This window comes from Prionailurus bengalensis, chromosome D1 (assembly GCF_016509475.1).
Source record: "Prionailurus bengalensis isolate Pbe53 chromosome D1, Fcat_Pben_1.1_paternal_pri, whole genome shotgun sequence".
Taxonomy (NCBI): domain Eukaryota; kingdom Metazoa; phylum Chordata; class Mammalia; order Carnivora; family Felidae; genus Prionailurus; species Prionailurus bengalensis.
Window position 1 is genome coordinate 16,604,929 of NC_057346.1, and position 19,811 is coordinate 16,624,739.

The following is a 19,811-nucleotide window of genomic DNA, read 5'->3' on the forward strand; positions in this document are numbered from 1 at the left end:
TTTTTTCACGTTTGTTTATTTTTTGAGAGAGACACAGTGTGAGCAGGGGGAGGGGCAGAGAGAGGGAGACACAGAATCCATAACAGGCTCCAGGCTCTGTGCTGTCAGCAGAGTCCAACATGAGACTCCAACCCACGAACTGGGAGATCATGACCTGAGCCAAGAGCTAAAGTGAGACACCCGACTGAGCCACCCAGGCGCCCCCCTTCTTGGGGCATGACCTTTGATCTCTGAGCCAGTCTCCTCAGTTAAGAAATAACGAGTGTTGCCTATTTCAGGGCTGTGGCAGAGCGAAGTTTTAATAGAACAAAGGAAGCACCGCATCAGTTTCACTAATTGTGCCACAGCCAAGGAGATAAAGCTGTAGAATTCTGGGTGACCAACTTTCTGCAGCATCCTCTTATCTGGAGGTGTTGAATCCAGTGGAAGGGGCATGGAAGTTACCCAAGGACGCTTTACTTCAAACGCAGCATTTTAGAGTTAATACTTTTCCTCTCGGGCCCTGCTAACTTTGGCTTGGCCCTTTGGGTGGCGTCGGAGGGCTGCTCTGCGGGTAAATCTGGGGAGCATCTCTTAGTCATTGACCATCAGTACTCCCGGCTCAGAACGAGGTATATGTAAGAGTAATAATGTATGGTTAATAGGCCCGGGTCTCCAGCAAGGAAGACGGGCGCACAGGGTCCCCAGTGTCCCCACCAGCCGGGTGGCGTAGGGGCGGTAACAGAAGGGTAAGGTCAGGTCTGTCGCAATCCTTCTAATTCCCGCCCCGAGGGTGGTCCTCCCCTCCGGGGGCGGGCGCCGGAAGTGACGGAGAGCCCGGAGTCTGAGGCTGCAGGAGGAGTTCGCACCCCGCGTGCACCTGGTGCCCGTTGGCCGGGACCTCCGGCTTCCCTGTACTCCCGGGGACCCTGGCGGCACCTCCCGGACCTACCTCCTGAGCACAGCCATGTCTGACAATGGCAACGCGGCCGCGACGGCGGTGAGTATTTGAGCCGGGGATCCTCGCAACTTCGGCATTCCGGACTAGCCGGGCAACGATTGGCCCCAGGTTGCCACCCTCCGTCGTCTATTGGTCCGAGCGACTATCCGTCATTTTTTTTTTTTTTCCGAAATAGTTTTTTAAAGGACCAGTAGCTGAGTTGCCCTTAGAAAGGACGGGAGATCAGGGAGCTGTGGGGGCGGGATTAAGAGTGGAGGGATAGTCTGGAACGAAACCCCCATACCTGCGAGGATCTGGGTGGGGTTCCGCCGGGCCTGGTATCCACTCTAGACTTAGCGAACAGCCCAGATAAGTTCGTTTACACAAGATCGGGACCCTTTTATACGAGACAGGGCCGAGGCAGCATTCGGCCACTTTAGGAATATGTTCCACTTCGGATCCTGAGAGGAGAGTGTACCCCAAGTCTTCCACTTGCACACACACATCTTGGAAGTGCGCCTTCTCCCCTTTTTCCGTTTTAGCGGTCACTCAGCCCTGGCCTACTCAGAGTCCCCAGCTGAGACACACCTTAGGGTTACGATGGTGGGTGGGGCGCCACCCTTGCGCCTGCCTCTCCCAAGCTCCGCGCCGGAGCTGTGGGCTTGTGTAGATGCAGACTACAGCCAGTGGAGGCCACTGCTAGCCTGAGATAAAGAGATGGGCAGGGGCCCCTGGGTGGTTCAATCGGTTAAGCGTCCGACTTCAGCCGGTTTGTGAGTTCGAGCTCCACATCGGGCTCTCTGCTGTCATCACAGAGCCTGCTTCTGATCCTTTGCCCCTGTCATTCTCTCTGCCCTTCCCCCCCCCCCCCCCCCCCCCCCAGTGCTCTGTCTCTCTCTCTCAAACATTTTAAAAAATGCTTATCTCCCGTTGTCCAGCCTGCTGGTGAGGAGAGGGATTTTTTGCCATTGCACACATTCTTTTTTTTAATTATTTTTTTAATGTTTATTTTGGGGGGGGGGGCGGTGGACAGAGAGAGAAGGAGACAGAATCTGAAGCAGGCTCCAGGCTGTCAGCACAGAGCCAGATGTGGGGCTGGAACCCACCAACCGAGGGGTCATGACCTGAACAGAAGTCGGAGGCTTAACCGACTGAGCCACCCAGGCACCCCTACCATTGCACACATTCTTGAGCACTAGGAGTAGGAAAATTTTCGACTAGGAGTAGGAAAATTCTAGCTCCAACTTTTTGCCCATTATTAGCTGTGTGACTCTGGGCAAGTCATTTCACTCCTCAGTTGCTTCCATAACATGGTGCTGGAGATCCTGCCCTGTCTAGCTGATAGGTTGTCATGAAAATTAAAAGCAATAGGATACATGTTCAATAAATAACTTTTTTTTTCCAATTTTTGAAAAACGTTTATTTATTTTTGAGAGAGAGAGAGAGCATGAGCAGGGGAGGATAGAGAGAGAGGGAGACAGGACCTGAAGCAGGCTCCAGGCTCTGAGCTGTCAGCACGGAGCCTGATGGGGGCTTGAGCTCCCAAACCGTGAGATCATGACCTGAGCCTGTCAGAGGCTTAACCAACTGAGCTACCCAGGCGCCCCCAGTAAGTAACTTTTTAATGGAATAAAATATGCTGTGCAGAATCGATGCAGGGATCGTTTGAACCCAGCAGTTTCTGAGACCATAGATTTCTTTCTCTGGGCTCCTAGTGGCCCAGAATTTTAGGGGCCATATTTAGCATTTCAGGCCTAGCCTAATTTGCTCAGGGTCTCTAGGGTTTATTTACGGGAGATGTGACAGCAATGCAATAGACTAGGGTCCAGGAGCAGCCAACTGTCACATCCCCGACAACAGAGGCCCCAGAATCCTGCCTGCAAAACAACTCCATGGGTTAAAGATCTCAGAATAAGGAAAGTTGACATTATCTGCAGTGGCTACTCTTTGGTCTAGAAAGAAATAGGACCTGAGACTGAGGAACGCAATTCTACCTGCTAGGCACTGAACACCTTTGTCCAGGGTGCCCTGGCAGGAGGAAGAGGCATGTCCCTTTGAGTTCCTAGCTTGGTCACTGACCTCCTGATATTTCTGGTTGGTGAGACCAGAGGCAGCACTCTAGGTGAATGGACAGTAGGCAGCTCAGCCTTTCAGTCTTATAAACATCAGCGGCACCGGGGGGCCTGGGTGGCTCCATTGGTTAAGCGTCCGACTTCGGCTCAGGTCACTATCTCACAGTCTGTGAGTTTGAGCCCCGCATCGGGCTCTGCGCTGACAGCGCGGAGCCTGGAGCCTGCTTCCGATTCTGTGTCTCCCTCTCTCTCTGTCCCTCCCCCACTCATGCTCCGTCTCTCTCCCTCTCTCAAAAATAAATAAACATTGGGGCGCCTGGGTGGCGCAGTCGGTTAAGCGTCCGACTTCAGCCAGGTCACGATCTCGCGGTCCGTGAGTTCGAGCCCCGCGTCAGGCTCTGGGCTGACGGCTCAGAGCCTGGAGCCTGTTTCCGATTCTGTGTCTCCCTCTCTCTCTGCCCCTCCCCCGTTCATGCTCTGTCTTTCTCTGTCCCAAAAATAAATAAACGTTGAAAAAAAAAAAATTAAAAAAAAAAATAAATAAACATTAAAAAAAAAAAAATTAAACATCAGCGGCAGAAAATCCTGGAGTCCAAACCTCTTCATTTTATAGATGAACAAACTGATACTAATGGGATGGTATGCTCAAGGTCACCTGGACTCTACAGAAGATCTGTTTGATCCCAGTCCTTTACATTCCAGCCAGATTAGGGAATCCATGGTGTGGCACTTGTGGGGTAGCTCTCGGTATCTAGGTGGCACTGAAACTTTCTCCTGTGCCTGCTGTATTATGGATACTGAACTTGTCCTCAGTGACTCAGCGCAAGTTCCCTCGAGGCCCCAGCTGCCCTGCCCCTGCCTACTGCAGGGCCCACCCTCCCTGTGGCCAGGCTGATGGGCCTTATCTCTTTACCCACCTGGCTGTGTGCAGCACTCCCACCACCTTAGCCGGGATGGGCTTCTGGACCCAGTGTCCGGTTATTACAGCAACAGCAACAGCGGGTCCTGCTATTGCTTCCCTCAGGTCTCTGTTTCTCTGGATCCGCGAAGAGGGCAAAAGGTGCTGAGGCAGGTAAAGGGACCAGTCTCGGAGTACTTTCCCACTCCAAGGCTCAGCTGGCCACAGGCCAGGGGCTGGCTGAGGTTCTTTTCTTCCAAGCCAGGGATTTTGGTTCTTGGACAAGGTGTTGAGGCACACGAGGAACAGAGGGGACTGTGACTTGGGGACTTTTTCTGCAGGAAGAAAACAGCCCAAAGATGAGAGTGATTCGCGTGGGTACCCGAAAAAGCCAGGTGAGTACGGTTACGGGGCGGAGCAAGTTGGTCACAAGAGTTCTGTGCTCCACAGTATTGCAAGCTGGGGGGCCGAGAGGGTTAGGAATGGAGGAAACGGGGTGGGGGTGGGGGGCTGGGTGTTAAATCCCACGCAGAATGGTATATTGCGTTCTGTGGAGATATAGTCCCCGGGCTGAGCAGACCAGGCCAGGCCCCTCTCCTTCCTACGTGGGCATTCAGCCACCTCTCTGACTCCAAGTCCTTCCGAGTCTCCCAAACCCTGTGAGGGTGTGAGCTCGGGGCAGTGCCAGGGAAGGATAGGACTAATCTGAGTGTTTGCCTCCAGCTGGCTCGCATACAAACAGACAGTGTGGTGGCAGTGCTGAAAGCCTTATACCCAGGCCTGCAGTTTGAAATCGGTGAGTCTTCTGGAATGGAAGCTAAAGGGAAGCCCTTTCCCCCCAGAGGGGAAGACACAACACTGCTGGCTTTCCCTGGGCCCAAAGCTTGGTCCCAGTGCCTTTAAGAATTCTTAGCTGTTCCCCCGCCCCCCCCAAAAAAGAATTCTTAGCTGTTCCCCCACCCCACCCCCCAAAAAAGAATTCTTAGCTGTCCCCACTTTGGAGGGCCATTTCCTCCTCTGAATACCTACCTCTAGCTTTGACTCCCTGGGCTAACCTGGCATTTTGCATCTTCTGCTTTGGGTCTTTTTATGAGTGTGTCTGGTCTTCCTAGATCATACATTCCTAGAGGGCAAGGAATTGGGCGGGGGTGGGGGGGTGCCTGTATCCATTAGGAGTCTTAGTACAGTGCTGGGCTCAGTAGGGGCTCATTAAATGCCGATTGATGAGCATGTGACTGATTCTCTCCTCAGTTGCTATGTCCACCACAGGGGACAAGATTCTTGATACTGCGCTCTCTAAGGTAACGTATTCCCCCCAATCCCTTTCCCTCCTTTCTCTTTCCTTCCCCCAAAAGATTCACTCTGAGGCTTTTTCTTGACCGGCAGATTGGCGAGAAGAGCCTGTTTACCAAGGAGCTAGAACACGCGCTGGAAAAGAATGAGTATGTGAAAGACGGGAGAGCATGGTTCCGTCCCAGTCTCTCACTGGGACCCCAGTGCACATCAGAGCTGGATATCAGCTAGACTGGGGGGCTTCAACCCTTGGCTAGAAGGAGGCTCATATGTGGGTTTTTCAGACCTCACAAAAGGGGAGTGTCCTGGTTCCTAGCCATCTGGCTGCCTGGAGGGCAGGATTGGCTGGGGCATTGGGGACAGGAGGGAGGGTGGGGAGGAGCGGGTCTCAGGGTCCTGAGGTCTTAGACGTGCCTGCTTCCTAACGTACTCTAAGCACACCACTGAAGTAGAGGCAGGTGTAGGTAGAGGAGGGGTGGGGGCCTGCTGCTGGGATCCCTTCTCCTAGCCTCCCTCTCCCGTCTCTTTAGAGTGGACTTAGTCGTTCACTCCCTGAAGGACCTGCCCACTGTGCTTCCTCCTGGCTTCACCATTGGAGCCATCTGCAAGTAAGAACGCTGCGAGTCGGGGGATGGGTAGGGGGGTAGGCATCGTGTTGACCTTTGCTTTTCCCTTTGGGACGCTACCCTCTGCCTCTACGGCTGAGGGGTGTCAGGCATGGCCAAAAACAGAAAATGCCAGTTAGTTGGCTATCAAGAGACCCTGGAAGTGACCTTAACTGAGAGCTCTTTCTCATTCTGTGACTTTTCCTCCATCTCCAGGCGGGAGAACCCCTATGATGCCGTTGTCTTTCACCCAAAATTTGTTGGGAAGACCCTAGAAACCTTGCCAGAGAAGAGGTGAGTGGGGCCCAGATAGACATCCCGGTGGGACATGCACAGAAGACAGAGGGCTAAGAGGAGGAGGAAAGGAACCATGCCTTTCTTGGGTTAAATCTCATTTTACACCCTCTCTCTGAACAGTGTGGTGGGAACCAGCTCCCTGCGGAGGGCGGCCCAGCTGCAGAGAAAGTTCCCACACCTGGAGTTCAAGAGCATTGTATCCTTTCAGAGGAGGGAGGGGGCGGTAGCCAGGGAGGATGATGAGGTCCATGGGGCCACTTCCAGAGGAAGTGGACCATGGACCAGCAGGTCTGTCCTCCACTGTCTGCCTTATTTGTCCATCTACCCATCCATCCATCCATCCATCCATCCATCCATCCATCCCTAATCCTTTTGTTTTCTTAGCCCCAGGCCAGTGCCTGGTACTGGGGATAGTGGTGAGACCAACGATGTCCTTGCTTATAGAGGTTTACATTTTTGCCTGGAGACAAACAGGCATTGATAATACAGAGTGATACTGAACAGTGATTACTGGGGAACAGGGGAGGTGGAGGGTGCTTCCATTTTTGTTTCATATTCTACTATATTTTGATGTTCTAAATATATCGAATGTTTCATAAAGCTGATTTTCAAAATAGTACATGTTGAGTGCTCCAGTGCACGAAGTAGGGAATTCTCTAGAAGCTTCTAGCTGGAACATCGATAAACACAGACTTGGGGGTCGGGGAATGCTTCCCAGAGATCTTGTAATCTCAGGCAAGTTATTCAACCTGTCTGTATCATTTCCCTCATCTGTAAAATGGAAATAATTATAATACCTACCCCATAGGATTGTGAAAATTAAATAGATGTATGCAAAGCACTTTAGATCAGTGTCTGGTATGTAGCAATTAAGTGTTAGTAATTAAGTAAACGTTAGCTGTTATCAGTAAGCTGAAAACTAAAGGTGAGATGCTAGTTGGATACAGAAGGACTCAGGCAGGGGGGGCAGCAGCATGAGGCTCCAAACTGCCCGGCGCTTGTGGTCCTTAGTGTCTCTGCACAGCGGGGAAATCTCAACACACGCCTTCGGAAGCTGGATGAATTTCAGGAGTTCAGTGCCATCATCCTGGCTGCAGCTGGCCTGCAGCGCATGGGCTGGCAGCACCGGGTGGGACAGGTAAGGGGCTGTCCCTTCTCCATCCCTAGTTAATCGTCCCCCTGTTCCTGCCTGTATTCTCTTTCTGAACACCCTGCCTCTAACGGTACGAGCTGGAAGTGAGTCCCAGGCTGGGAAGATTGGGGATCAGAGGACAGACCCCCACTTTTGCCTACCTAGGCTTTCTGTGTGGTAGGGAAGCCCCATCTCACTACTGTCTGCTTTTAGTACCCCCAGTTCCACCCTTTTGAGTGCCTATTCTGCCCCTGCAGATACTCCACCCGGAGGAGTGCATGTATGCTGTGGGTCAGGTATGTTTGACCCGGGAAGCCACGTGTTGATGTGCTCTTTTGTTCTCAACCAAAAAGCTGGTCTTGCAACCTTGTGCATAAACATTTCTAGGGAGGGGGAGGGCTTGTGAGATTTCTGGGCTAAAAGAGACCCCAGGGAGCAGGTGGAGGTGGGCTGGTTCCCATCCTCAGCTCCATTGGTTGGGGAAAGATTAGGCCTGATGTCTTAGGCTGTTTTTCCCTCAGGGGGCCCTGGGCGTGGAAGTCCGAGCCAAGGACCAGGACATCCTGGATCTGGTGGGTGTATTGCATGATCCTGAGACCCTGCTTCGCTGCATTGCCGAGCGAGCCTTCCTGAGGCACCTGGTAGGACCTGTGTTCCGGGGACTGGAGGGGTGGGGACTTGAGGAGTTGGGAATAGTCATGGGGGAAATTTCTCAAATTGATGCTCTTTATTTCATGGTAATTCATTCTTGAATGTATAGGCAGGACTGGGCCCCTGCCTGTTTCAGTTATGTCTTCAGAAGTCTATCTCTGAGGGTTCTGGTGACAGAGTCCTTGGAGACACAAGAGTCCTTGGAGTTCACCGGGCAACTTCTCATTGCAGGAAGGAGGCTGCAGTGTGCCAGTGGCCGTGCATACAGCTATGAAGGATGGGCAAGTAAGCACTGTGACATTTGTCCCCGTGCACGTCAAGTTGTCCACAAGAGGCCAGGTTTCTAACCAGTTCTCTCAGAATATGCTGAGATAACTGTTTTCTTTCCCAGCTGTACCTGACAGGAGGAGTCTGGAGTCTAGACGGCTCAGATAGCATGCAAGAGACCATGCAGGCCACCATTTGTGTCACTGCCCAGGTGCCAAAGCTGGAGGGTGAGGGAGAGGGTGAGAAACAAACCTGCATGTTACCTCCTCTTTTGTGCTCACCAAATCCCCCCTCCTTCCCTCACCTAGCATGAAGATGGCCCAGAGGATGATCCACAGCTGGTGGGGATCACTGCCCGGAACATTCCACGACAAGCCCAGCTGGCTGCTGAGAACCTGGGCATCAGCCTGGCCAGCTTGTTGCTGAACAAAGGAGCCAAGAACATCCTGGATGTTGCACGACAGCTTAACGATGCCCACTAACTGGTCTGTGGGGCACAAGTGCCTGGGTTGCTATAATGCAGTGCCTGCATCCCAGCCCTAGTGCCCCGGTCTCACTGCTAACTGGGGAGTGATTACCCCAGAGGATTGAACTGCAAGGTCAGAGACTCCCAGGGACTTGCCTCACCTTGGGGCTGTGTGAGTGCCTTGCCTCCTCAGTAGGTGGGGGTTTCATCTCTTTAGAGAAAAAGTTCAAGCCACAGCCTTTGAATGTAACCAACTCAACTAATAAACCAGCTCTGAAGGCGACTTTGCTTTTGGTGGGGTTGCAGTCAAGGACCAACAGAAAACCTTTCATTCTAGAGGCTGGGACGTCTGTCCAAAGTTCTTCTGGGACATTTTTGGTTTCTGCCACCGTAGTTATTTCAAACAACAAATGGTCTCCCAGGGAACACCAAGAAAGCCGTGATCAGACAAACCTAGGACTTGCCCCTCTCTGGCTAACCCGTGTGTCTATCAGGTGAGCCACGTATCAGATAGCCCCCCTCCCCCACCAGCCCCCACGACCTCAGGAAGATAGGAGTCTACAAAGTCAACCCTACAACTCGTACAGAACGAGCACAGACATTGCGTTTTTAAAAAACAATCCTTTAATAAACAAAATTAGTCCATCTGAAACTCCCCAACATGTAAGGTACTAGTCTTGGATGGGTTATAGCTGCAAAATTCCAGTTCCGAAGCTATCGGAGGCTCAGTGCAGACGGGGACTCACGGGCCGGTGCCGGTACGAGGCGCGTGGCCCGGTAGAGTAGTCGCCGGAAGCGAAGTGGGGCGAGCGGCGGAGCCAGAGGGCCCGGCGGCGGTCACACCGCGGGCGCGCGCACACCTCCTGCGGTCCCCCACGGCCCGCAAACCCGGGCTCCCCGCCCATTCCCCGCCGCGGGCCGGCCCCCCGGGCGAAGGAGGCGGGAGCCAGGGGGGCTGCCAGGACGAACGGCGATGGGTCTTTCCTGCACCGCGTGCGATAGAGTCCCGGCCCCGGCGCGCGCCTCAGCCCTGCGTCAGAGCTGCGAGCGGCTCTTCCAGAAGGCACCGCGGCCTCACCGCAGCCCACCGGCTGTTCCGGGGCCGGCGCGGCTGAGTCACGGGCGCCGCGGAGAGCAGGTGCGCGCCCCCAGCCCCCTCCCAGCCGCAGCTCTCTGGTCTCTGCGCCAGGCGAGCGGGGCCGCCCCTCGGCCCGAGAGCGAGGACCCGCGAGCCCGCGCGGGGGAGGGGTGGGCCGGGCGGCGGCGGCGGCGACGACAACGCGGGAGGGGGAGCCGAGCGCCGCGGCCTCCCGCCCCGAGCCCGACGTGGCTCAGCTCTTTCCGTGAGGGCTGTGGTGGCCCTTAAAAGGGCCTTTGTGGTGGCATGGGGGGCCGGCTGCGACGCGGGCTCCCCTCAGTACTCCTGAGAGGCCTGGGTGGCCTTCTTGCCGCCCGCCGGCGCCTTCGGCCCCACGGTGGCGCTGGTTTTCTTGGGCAGCAGCACGGCCTGGATGTTGGGCAGGACGCCTCCCTGGGCGATCGTCACGCCGCCCAGCAGCTTGTTGAGCTCCTCGTCGTTGCGGATGGCCAGCTGCAGGTGGCGGGGGATGATCCGCGTCTTCTTGTTGTCGCGGGCCGCGTTGCCCGCCAGCTCCAGGATCTCCGCGGTGAGGTACTCCAGCACGGCCGCCAGGTACACAGGGGCGCCGGCGCCAACCCGTTCGGCGTAGTGGCCCTTCCGCAGCAGCCGGTGCACGCGGCCCACTGGAAACTGGAGGCCGGCGCGCGACGAGCGCGATTTGGCCTTGGCTCGGGCCTTGCCGCCCGTCTTGCCACGGCCCGACATGCTGCGCGAGGTAGAAAAGCGGTGAAGAGGGACGCCTACCAAAAGGCCAAAGAACAGCCGCCCGCCGCAGTCCAACTGCTGCCGCGCGCGCCCAGGGGCCGCCCTTATAAGCCCCCAGGGCACACCCCCGCGCCCTCCTGATTGGCCCTTTTCTCTAATACCCGCCTCCGGTTGGTTGCAGTTAACCCTTCAGTGACGTGCCACGACTGAGGGAGCGCGCCCGCCGATTGGTCGAATTTGAAAACCTTTTGCCCGGGGAAAAAGGGGAGGAGGAGTGGTAGCACGCAGCCAGCCAGCCACTCCCTGATGTAGCCAATCTATGTGAAGGGCGCCAGATTTAAACGCTCCAGCTGGAGCCCAGAACCGGAAGACAAAGAGGGTGGAGTCTGAGCCACCTCAAGAGCCTCTGGGAAATCTTTGCGGGCCTAGGAGTTTTCACGGCAAGGGGTCAACACCACTGCCTCCCCTTCCAGGTTTGGTCACCCTCTTTTTTCTCCCTCCTCCCATCCTGCAAAGGTAAAGCTGAAGAGGGAATAAATAAGACGCGCCCGCCACCCCAATTCTACCCCACACCAGAGGGCAGGTAAGTCCAATCTTATGGCCTTTCCGCTACCTGAAGTAGCGGGACTTCAATATTTATTCAACATATTCTATCCAGTCTCCGTTCTTTGTTCACTTCCCGATACACTGAAAGAAAAGGGACGGGGCCGAGAGAGAGGCATCCTCTTGAAGGAGGTGCCTCCACCCACCCTCCCAATCTACCCTAAAATGCCCATATAGGAAATACACCTACCGGAACAACAAGAAAAAGACAACACTTTATTGTCACCACTGGAAGCATCTGGCCCCCCAGTCTGCTCTTACTGATCAGAATACTTATAGTCAGATATCAAGTGATCTTCAAGCCCGTGTCCCTATCCCCAGCCAGGGTTCTATTCTCAGGCCCAACATATTCCTTCAGAGTCAGAGTTGTGGATAACTGCATAAAAGCTGCAGTATCCCACCTTCGGAGGCTGCAAAGACAGGATGGAGAGGGAGAGTGGCAGGTTGAAGGAAGCCATAGCCAAAATCCAATCCACAGTCGTTAGATGTCAATAATCACAGCAGAAAGGAAATGCTAAGTACAAAATCTGGAGGAGAATGAAAGGTGGGAGAGGCCTGGCCAGGAGGCATTTCGCGTCCAGAAAGAGGTGGTGGGCCTGAGTCAGGAACCCTGCAGACCGTGCAGTACAGGGCAATGATCAGAAGACTCAGACATCGTAGAAGAGCCGGACAAGCTGGTACCGAATGGAGAAGGTGACAGCACTGCCGAGGATCTGTGAGGGGAAACACACTAGAGTCAGAACCCTGGAAAAGGGGACACAAGGCAGTGTTAAGCCCTTCCCCAACCACACCTGGAGCAGCAGCAGCAGCAGGGTCAGGTTCCTCTCATGCATGGGCCCGAAGACCTTAAGTACCAAGTTGATGAGGGTCATGTTGTTACACTCTGTGAAGGCACCGTCCTCATTCTCATTCTGGTGCACGGTCACTAGCTGGAGACTCTCTGCTACCTGGAAGGATCAGAGGTGGAGAGAACATCAACCATGCTTCAGCAATGGGGATCTGCTTCATGCTTCCAAACTCCCCTTGGATCTGATGCCAGCCTAGGTTCCCCAGTCCCTGAATTCCAGATGGCGGCCTAGAGCCTTACCTCCTTGTTACCCTGTTACCTTTAGAATAAAGGTGCCCAAGAAAGAGAGGCTCTTGGTCTTGAACTTGGAATAGCTCATCTCCAGTTTGCCTGTCTTGGTATTGAGTCTGCAGGGGGAAGAGAGCTTTATGTGACTGGGCCACTACAAGAACTCTCCTCACTGTGGCCAATTAATAGGAAGAGCACTGAATGTGGAAACCAACCTAAGATCTTCTGGCTCTGCTTACTACTGTGTGATCAGAGCTGATCAGATTATGTAGGTAAACGTGCTCTGTAATTTATAAGAGCTAACCACATGGCCAGAGTTAGCCCTTCTTTGGGCCCACTCCCTTTGCACAGCATATGTGTAAGGCTGGCTTTTCTGCATCCCGAGTGAAAAAGCTATGATGTCCCTTTCAAGCCCCAAAGTGGCTACCTGGGCATACGGTGGCGAGGGCAGGGTATGATATGCAGGAGCTGAGGCAGTGAGTAGAGGAAGTTGAACACCTGGGGCATGAAGAAGAGTAGCATGGTCTTGCTGAAGTGTCCCAAGATGCCCACCACGGCAAAGGTCATGCCAGCAAAGTAACAGAAGGTATCTCCCACAAACACCCGTGATGGGTACCTGTGTGGGGGAGAGGATCTGAGCCAGGGGCAGGAGGCACTACCAATCTTTTCTCGCACATCACGTACCCTGGGCCCTGGGCTAGCCCTGACTCTAGTTCTGGCCCAGAGGAGACTCCAGCGCTTTCAGCAACTGTCCAGAACCCAAAGCCCTGAGTTCATTTCTTTCTGGGGGCTCTATAGCACTTGTCCCTAACTATGATTGGATAGAGAGTGATTGAAGAATATTACCGACTAAAGACCCGGAAAACACTCACTGCAGGTGTGTACAGGTGTAGCCTCTCCAGCAGGAGGTGGGTCATGATCAGGACCATACTTGCTACATATTCAAATAGTTATCACCCCTAGCCGCAGGCCTACTTACCAGTTATGGTAGAGCAATCCCAAAGTGGTGAAAAAAAAGGGTATCATGAAGTAGAGGGAAAAGACATGATCATCCCGATAATCACCTTTGGAAGCAGGGGAAAAAGAAAGCACAAGTTGATAGGTATTTCCCCTGCATACCTTGGTCCTATTTTTGTCTGTCTCTTAAGTTCTGTTCCAAGCTGTATTCTCCACCTCTTCCCAGTCACATTCAAGAACACACTACCCCTTTTATGTCACCCAGGCAACTCCTAATATTCCACCTTGTTCATGAACCCCTCCTAAATGAGTTGCTGTCTTCAAATGGGTTTAGATCATTCACACCGAGGTTTGATATATCAGCTTTACTTCCTAACTGTGTGACTTTGATCATGACCATTTAAATTTTCTAACCCTCAGTTTCCTCAAATGTAAAATACGGTTGATGAGAATACGTGCCACATGTTATAAAGCTTAAATGAGATCATGTTTTAAAAGTGGTTGGTTTTGGGGCGCCTGGGTGGCTCAGTCAGTTGAGTGTACGACTTCGGCCCAGGTCATGATTTCGTGGTTCACAAGTTTGAGCCCCACATTGGGCTCTGTGCTAACAGCTCACAGCCTGGAGCCTGCTTCAGATTCTGTGTCTCCCTCTCTCTGCCCCTCCCCAGCTTGCACTCTCTGTCTCTCAAAAATAAATAAAAACATTAAGAAAAATTTTTTTAAGTGGTTAGTTTTTTTTTGTTTTTGAAGTTTATTTTGAGAGAACGAACAGGGAAACAGCAGACAGAAAGGGAGAGAGAGAATCCCAAGTAGGATCTGCACTGTCAGCACAGAGCCTGATGACAGGCTCCATCCCGTGAACTGTGAGATCATGACCTGAGCCAAAATGGAGTCGGACGCTTAACCTACTGAGCTACCTAGATGCCCCTAAAAGTAGTTAGTTTTAAAAGGCACTTACTGATATCCATCAGCCAAAGACCACCAGAAACACACCTGTAGTCAAAGCTGGGTTTACTGACTTATAATAAGGGAGACATTGGAGACCACACATCACAGGCAACCAGGGGATGCCTCAGTAAGAGGCACCTATTATAGGATTTAAGTAATTCTGGACGAAGCAAGGAGGCAGAGCTTTGCCCTAGACTGGGTGCTGTCAGTAGAAGTGATTCTGTGATTGAGTATCTTAATTTTTTCTAAGAATTAGCAGGAACTGAGTTATCAGAAAGCAGCAGCAACTGCCCATGTTGGCCAGAAGAGGGAGGTCTTAGTCGTTTTTATGAATGCACAGTGTTCTTGCAGTTTGTCTATATTCAGACATGGTTATGGAGGAATCTGGTTTTTGTTTTACTGTGTCACAGAGTGACCCTTGTCTGATTCCGAGGTTCTGTGAAATTGTTTACGTTCAATAGGAGAAGACCATAACCTACCTATTAGTGCCAACCCAGCTATAAAGGACAGGGCAGCTATTTTTCTCACATTTAATAAATCTGAATATATTGCTTTTTCCCCTAACCTCCCCAAGCCAGATATCAGGCAAGTTCCTCAACACTCAGACTTCTCTCCCTACTCCCCAATCCCACCTACCTTCCAGCTCCACCAGATTGAAGACAATGATAGAAGCAGAAATGACTAGCGACTGGCCAGCCTCTAGGCCATTAATTCCTGCTAAGATATTGATGGCATTGGTACAGAACACGGCCAGCAGCCCCATGTAGACGTAGTACAGGATCCCTGGGGGAGGAAGACAGGAGTGTGCCACTCATAGAAATGAGGGTTTAAAGGTATTCTTCAGAGACGAGTGGCGAGGAAAAAGTACAGAAGCAACAGAAAGGATCTGAGACGACACAGGGACAAGACAGGGATACTTAGGGGAGAATCTGGAGCATCAGGAAGGATGCTCTGCTAGGTATCTCCCAGCGTAAGGTGCCCTAAAGTAGAGGCCACAGGGTCAGCAGCGGCAGGGTTACTCACCCAAGTCCAGATGCAGCCCAAGAATTGGACGGAAGGGCTTGGGTACCACAACGGTCGTGTTGCCAAAGTTGGTGAAATAGACCATGAGAAGAGGTAGTGAGGCAGCTGTAGGCAGCAGCAGCTTATGGCGCCAGCGCAGATTCAGTACATCGTCCGCAAAGCCCAGGAAAATCATGCAGCAGATGGCAAGGAGCGCACCTATCAGGGCCACAAACTGGGGGAGGCTCGGGCAGGTCACAGCTCAAGCCTACTCCCACTTCGCCTTTCAAAAATTCCTGTCTTTGCGCTCGTTCCTCAGCCCCTCAACCCAAACCCAAATAACCCCGACTCCCTCAAGTAGCTGCCAGCCCCCAGCCAACAAGCAACCGCCCCCACTCACCCACTTACTTCATGGTGCGGGAAGGCTTTACACTGCTCCTCCACAAAGCAGTTCAGGAAAGGGAAAGGGATGAAGCAGAAGAGGATGATAAGGAAAACAGCACCGCTGATCACTCCCTGGGACTCTGGGCTGTGGCCCAGCAGCAAAAGGGGTGGGCGGGGGGGGGGGGGGGGAGGAAGAAGGAAAGGGGGCGTGGTCACTCACTAGTGCAGGCATCACAGCAATCTAATGGGGAAGGGGGGAAGGGCACCAGTGCTGGAGTGCCTGATACACACGAGGGTCCCCCAAACCACTACATCCCTTCCCGATGTTAACTAGCTCTGCCCTTCACCTCCCAGAGCCCGGAGCTCTCTGCGGAGTTAGCGTTCCGTCTCCGCGCTCAGGCACCCCAGTTCCCGCCGTTGCCCGGCCCACCCTTTTCCTCTGCCCTTGCCTCCCGCCCGGGACCAGGGTGCCGCCGCTCACATTTGCTGCTGGCCGATTTTGTTGAGGTCCTGGCCACAGAGGCGCGCGGCGATGAAGTGGCCACGGAAGGCGGGGATGAGGGTGACTGTGGCCACAAATCCCAGCAGCGAGCCGAACAAATTCACCAGCAGCGGCATCGGCAACTCGGGGAAGGCCCACATGATGACCAGCCAGGGGGCCCGTTCCGCCGCCTCCGCAGCTAAAGGGCAAGCTGGGCGGGAGCCCTCGGCCCTCAGCAGGGGGAAGTGGCTGCGTCTTCCCACAGCCGCCTGAGCGAAACCCAACAACTCCGACTTGAGCCACCCTCGGGACTCCGGCGGGCCTCTATAGAGCAACCTCGCTTGTGGCCCCACTGCATTTGCAGTCCCACGGTTTCCTCCCGGATCTTGCTCGCAGAGCAACTAGCGTTGTGGGAGGCGGCGGCGGCCATTTTTAATGCGGGCACGAGAGCGGGAACCGGAGTGTTATTTTAAACTTCAGCCTTTTATTCGAGAGTTGAGTCTCCACGAGGGTATTGGGAAAGTAATTAAAAAGACAAACAAGAGTGTATACTTTCCTAAGACCATATTAAAGGTGTACAGCCCAAAGCGGAAAAATTCCTTGCCCGGTTCCAAAATGAACACCTCCTTGTCCCACGTGTCTGACGCCGCTTTCTGTTGGTTCCACGTCAGTTTTAGGCCGGCCGGCCGCCTCAGGTCACATTTAAAGGGCCAGTACCCCGCGTTTCCTCTGGGGTACCTCTGGAGCCGGGAAGATGGCTCCTGGAGGCAAGGGGAAGGGCAGGAGGGACGAGGATGAGGAGCACCCCTGCCCCTGGTAGAAAACTTGTTGCCAACGTAGTCGGAAGCCAAGGTAAAAGCAGCTTGGCTCCTGGAAACGCAACTACAGTTTGGAAGATGATGTAAATTCTAAAGCCCAGACACTTGAAAACTCCCTCCCACTCCATGTTTTTCTTGTCCTTGATTCAGGTACTCTTCTTTCAAAGTCCCACCCGCCTTCTACCCCCGCCGAAGCTGTTAATTGCCGGGCAACCCAGCGGGGCACTTAACCACTGAAGGGACTGAGAGTGCCCTCAGGTCTTGAATTCAACCTGGTACTTGACTTTCCTTAGTCCTGGAACACTGCATTGTGCCAAGCTCCCAAACCTAAGAGGTGGAGCTGGAAGGCGGCATTGGAAAGAGCTAAGGAAGCAGGAGGCTGAGCCCCACACGTGGTTTCCTGTGGGCCTGAGGAACTGCCAGTCAGGTTTCTTCCTCTAGGTTACCATGCCTTTTCCTTGGCACCTGTTTCCTTGCAGATAACGGTTCCCCCGTTTCTTCCCTTTCATTCACCAGCAGGCTTTCAGTGGAAAATGATTTACATTCCACAGAGAGGAAATCGCCACCAGGGAGTACAAAGACAACTCAAGTATCCCCTCACTTTGTCCACTCTCAAAAATGGTGCTCACCAGGAGTCAGAGGCAGGTTGACTTTCGGGGCCAAAGATGGTCTCTCCTGTCTCTCAAAACCAGGTGTGAAATGTCCCTTCGACTTGAAGGCAGCTGTAATTAGCAAGAAAAAACTCATCTCTGTATAAAATATATTTTATATATATAAAGTAATCCCAGTAATGTACTTGATAGTATTCCACCAGATTGTAAGTACTTGTTATTCCACTGGTAGTGTTTCTCTCTCTCTCTCTGTGTGTGTGTGTGTGTGTGTGTGTGTGTGTGTGTGTATCGGTGCCTCTCAGACTGGAAACTCCCCAGAGGTGAGTGTTTTCTGTTCTAAGGGGATCCCCATGGGGCTAAGGACACACAGATATCTGTATACAAGGCATCATCACACACAATGAGTCTGGGTCTTGAAAGAGGGCCAAATCACAATAGGAGCACACAGAGCAATTAGGGGGAGGTGAGAGGATGTTGAAGAGTAGCATCTCCAAAGATTTCAGTCGGTGGGAAGGGTGGAAGGGCCTCCCAAATAGGGAAAGTGAGACTCCAGGAGCAGGTGGAAAGGAGGAGCTTGTGGGAGCCTCAGAGGAGGCAGCATTTAGTTATCTTGTTGATCAGGAGTAGGTTGAGACTCCCTGGAGGTTTGAGGGACAGTGTATCTATTTCCTTTTTTATTAGTTCAGTCCTAATAAATCTTCCTTCCCAACCTGGCATTGGGAACATTTGACTCTTTCTTCTCCAGAGATCATTAGCCAACCCCCCACCCCCCCTGCAACCCCCACTGGAACAGGGTTGGGGGGGGGGGCTTGTTCAACGTCAAGACACTAGGGATTTTTCATCCAATATACATGTTTACCATCAGAAAATGGTTACTTGGGTACTTACGTTATAATCTCAACATTTTTGTACCCATGATGGTAAATGCCCAGTTGATTATCAGACTAGTTAGGAGAAACAAACACAGGACTTGGCCACACTTGAAATTTTGTGGCTTTCCTCGTTAAAGTTCAAAGCATTTGCCTGAACGCCGAAGCTGGTCCTAGAACTTACAGATGAGGTGAGTCGTCAGTAGCTTCTGCCGGTTTCTTGGGCTAAGGAGACAATATCTCAGATGCATGTCTCCTACTAGGGGGCCCTGAGCACCTCCCAGTGAGCAAGGCCAATCTATTGTTAAGTCTGATTCCCTGTCAAAGCCTGTCCCAAAAATGTTTTATAGTGCCTACAAAGTCCATGAGACAGCTTTGGATAGTCTAGGCAATGACACTTGCAGGATCCAGGCTCTTTCCAGGCAGCTGAGCTACGTTTTTCTTTTCTTCCCATCTCTCCCCTATCAGTATATCAAAAGTTGTTAGCTGAAAGCAAGCCCCAAGATCTCCCATTCAATTGAGATGAAATGAGTTTTATTTAAAACATTTTTTTTAACGTTTATTTATTTTTGAGACAGAGAGAGACAGAGCTTGAATAGGGGAGAGTCAGAGAGAGAGGGGGAGACACAGAATCTGAAACAGGCTCCGGGCTCCGAGCTGTCAGCACAGACCCCGACGCGGGGCTTGAACCCACAGACTGCGAGATCATGACCTGAGCCGAAGTCGGACGCTTAACCAACTGAGCCACCCAGGCGCCCCGAAATGAGTTTTCAAAAGATGGAAACAGTATAGAAATTCTTAGTGTTGACATGCATAATGGAATATTTTCTGTTAGACTTTTTTAAATGACAGGGGCGCCTGGTGGCTCAGTCGGTTAAGCGGCCAACTCTTGATTTTGGCTTGGGTCATGGTCTTACAGTTCGTGAGTTCAAGCCCCACTTTGGGCTCTGCACTGGCCATGCGGAGCCTGCCTGGGATTCTTTCTTCCCTTCGTTTCATGTCTTTTAGAAACATTCTAGGGGCACCTGGCTGGCTCAAGCCGAAGAGCATGCGACTCTTATCTTGAGGGCATGAGTTTGAGCCTCACGTTGAGTGATTACTAAAAAAGATAAAAATTAAATAAAAACTAAAAATTTAATAAACTTTAAAAAAACCACATTCTAGGAATCTTTCATCATTTTTGGTGTCCAGTGATGACGCATGCATGGGCAGGACGACAGCAAGGTTAGTCCATTACCAACCATCCCCCCATCATTTCTTACAGTGAATTCCCAGCATCCCAGGCTACCCCACCACCTCCTCTGGCTCAGGAACCCTGTTGCTGACCTGCCAGATTCTGCCTAACTCTGCAGCCCTGCACTTTAGAAGGCATTGTTTATTCCCAGATACTCCTTCTTTGGACTACTGACTGGATTTGGGAGGGAGATTAATACCTACCCTGTTACCCTGTGTGCTGAACACTTTGCCATATGTACATGGAGAAGGGCCTCTTGGGGAATGGGGCTTCCTTTTAATTCTGTTGCAAGAGTTTCCTTCCTCTCCCTCCAGAAGGAAATGACAAGCTCCTGTCCCATAGGGATGGAATCTCCTCCCTTAAATCCAGGAAAAGGGATCGAT

The 19,811-nt window shown here is 52.5% G+C and overlaps 3 protein-coding genes across 6 annotated transcripts; 1 reads left to right on the plus strand and 2 right to left on the minus strand.

The window, feature by feature from the left end:
* The first annotated feature begins 791 nt into the window (after nt 1-791).
* Nucleotides 792-8,883, plus strand: HMBS (hydroxymethylbilane synthase). Of its 3 annotated transcripts, none has more exons than XM_043579580.1 (15): nt 792-979; nt 4,016-4,063; nt 4,231-4,284; nt 4,613-4,685; nt 5,141-5,190; nt 5,276-5,331; nt 5,713-5,790; nt 6,004-6,081; nt 6,205-6,280; nt 7,109-7,222; nt 7,474-7,512; nt 7,738-7,857; nt 8,099-8,152; nt 8,259-8,345; nt 8,443-8,883. In XM_043579580.1, the coding sequence occupies exons 1-15, from the start codon at nt 947-949 to the stop codon at nt 8,614-8,616; spliced, it is 1,134 nt and encodes a 377-aa protein (XP_043435515.1). In that variant the 5' UTR covers nt 792-946; the 3' UTR covers nt 8,617-8,883. The 3 variants fall into 3 exon arrangements, with proteins under 3 accessions (XP_043435515.1, XP_043435517.1, XP_043435516.1); XM_043579582.1 differs by having other exon boundaries at nt 4,016-4,059; XM_043579581.1 differs by lacking the exon at nt 4,016-4,063.
* Nucleotides 8,884-9,201: 318 nt separating this feature from the next.
* Nucleotides 9,202-10,582, minus strand: LOC122483052 (histone H2AX). The gene has a single exon (XM_043579583.1). The coding sequence runs from the start codon at nt 10,444-10,446 to the stop codon at nt 10,015-10,017; it is 432 nt and encodes a 143-aa protein (XP_043435518.1). The 5' UTR covers nt 10,447-10,582; the 3' UTR covers nt 9,202-10,014.
* A 669-nt stretch (nt 10,583-11,251) lies between these two features.
* DPAGT1 (dolichyl-phosphate N-acetylglucosaminephosphotransferase 1) lies at nt 11,252-16,302 on the minus strand. Of its 2 annotated transcripts, none has more exons than XM_043579578.1 (9): nt 15,897-16,302; nt 15,440-15,560; nt 15,053-15,266; nt 14,666-14,812; nt 13,104-13,188; nt 12,552-12,740; nt 12,156-12,243; nt 11,841-11,996; nt 11,252-11,762 (listed from the first exon to the last, which is right to left on the minus strand). In XM_043579578.1, exons 1-9 carry the CDS (start codon nt 16,055-16,057, stop codon nt 11,697-11,699), a joined length of 1,227 nt encoding a protein of 408 aa, XP_043435513.1. In that variant the 5' UTR covers nt 16,058-16,302; the 3' UTR covers nt 11,252-11,696. The 2 variants fall into 2 exon arrangements, with proteins under 2 accessions (XP_043435513.1, XP_043435514.1); XM_043579579.1 differs by having other exon boundaries at nt 11,839-11,996; nt 15,053-15,173; nt 15,897-16,277.
* Nucleotides 16,303-19,811: the final 3,509 nt, after the last annotated feature.

Coding starts and splice junctions, on each gene's coding strand:
- HMBS (XM_043579580.1), top strand. CDS start 947: ATGTCTGACAATGGCAACGCGGCCGCGACGGCG. Junction 5,191..5,275: donor TTGATACTGCGCTCTCTAAG/GTAACGTATTCC, acceptor CTTGACCGGCAG/ATTGGCGAGAAGAGCCTGTT. Junction 7,858..8,098: donor GAGCCTTCCTGAGGCACCTG/GTAGGACCTGTG, acceptor TTCTCATTGCAG/GAAGGAGGCTGCAGTGTGCC.
- LOC122483052 (XM_043579583.1), bottom strand. CDS start 10,446: ATGTCGGGCCGTGGCAAGACGGGCGGCAAGGCCCGAGCCAAGGCCAAA.
- DPAGT1 (XM_043579578.1), bottom strand. CDS start 16,057: ATGTGGGCCTTCCCCGAGTTGCCGATGCCGCTGCTGGTGAATTTGTTC. Junction 13,189..14,665: donor CAATCTGGTGGAGCTGGAAG/GTAGGTGGGATT, acceptor CTGCTTCCAAAG/GTGATTATCGGGATGATCAT. Junction 12,244..12,551: donor CCTCGCCACCGTATGCCCAG/GTAGCCACTTTG, acceptor TTCCCCCTGCAG/ACTCAATACCAAGACAGGCA.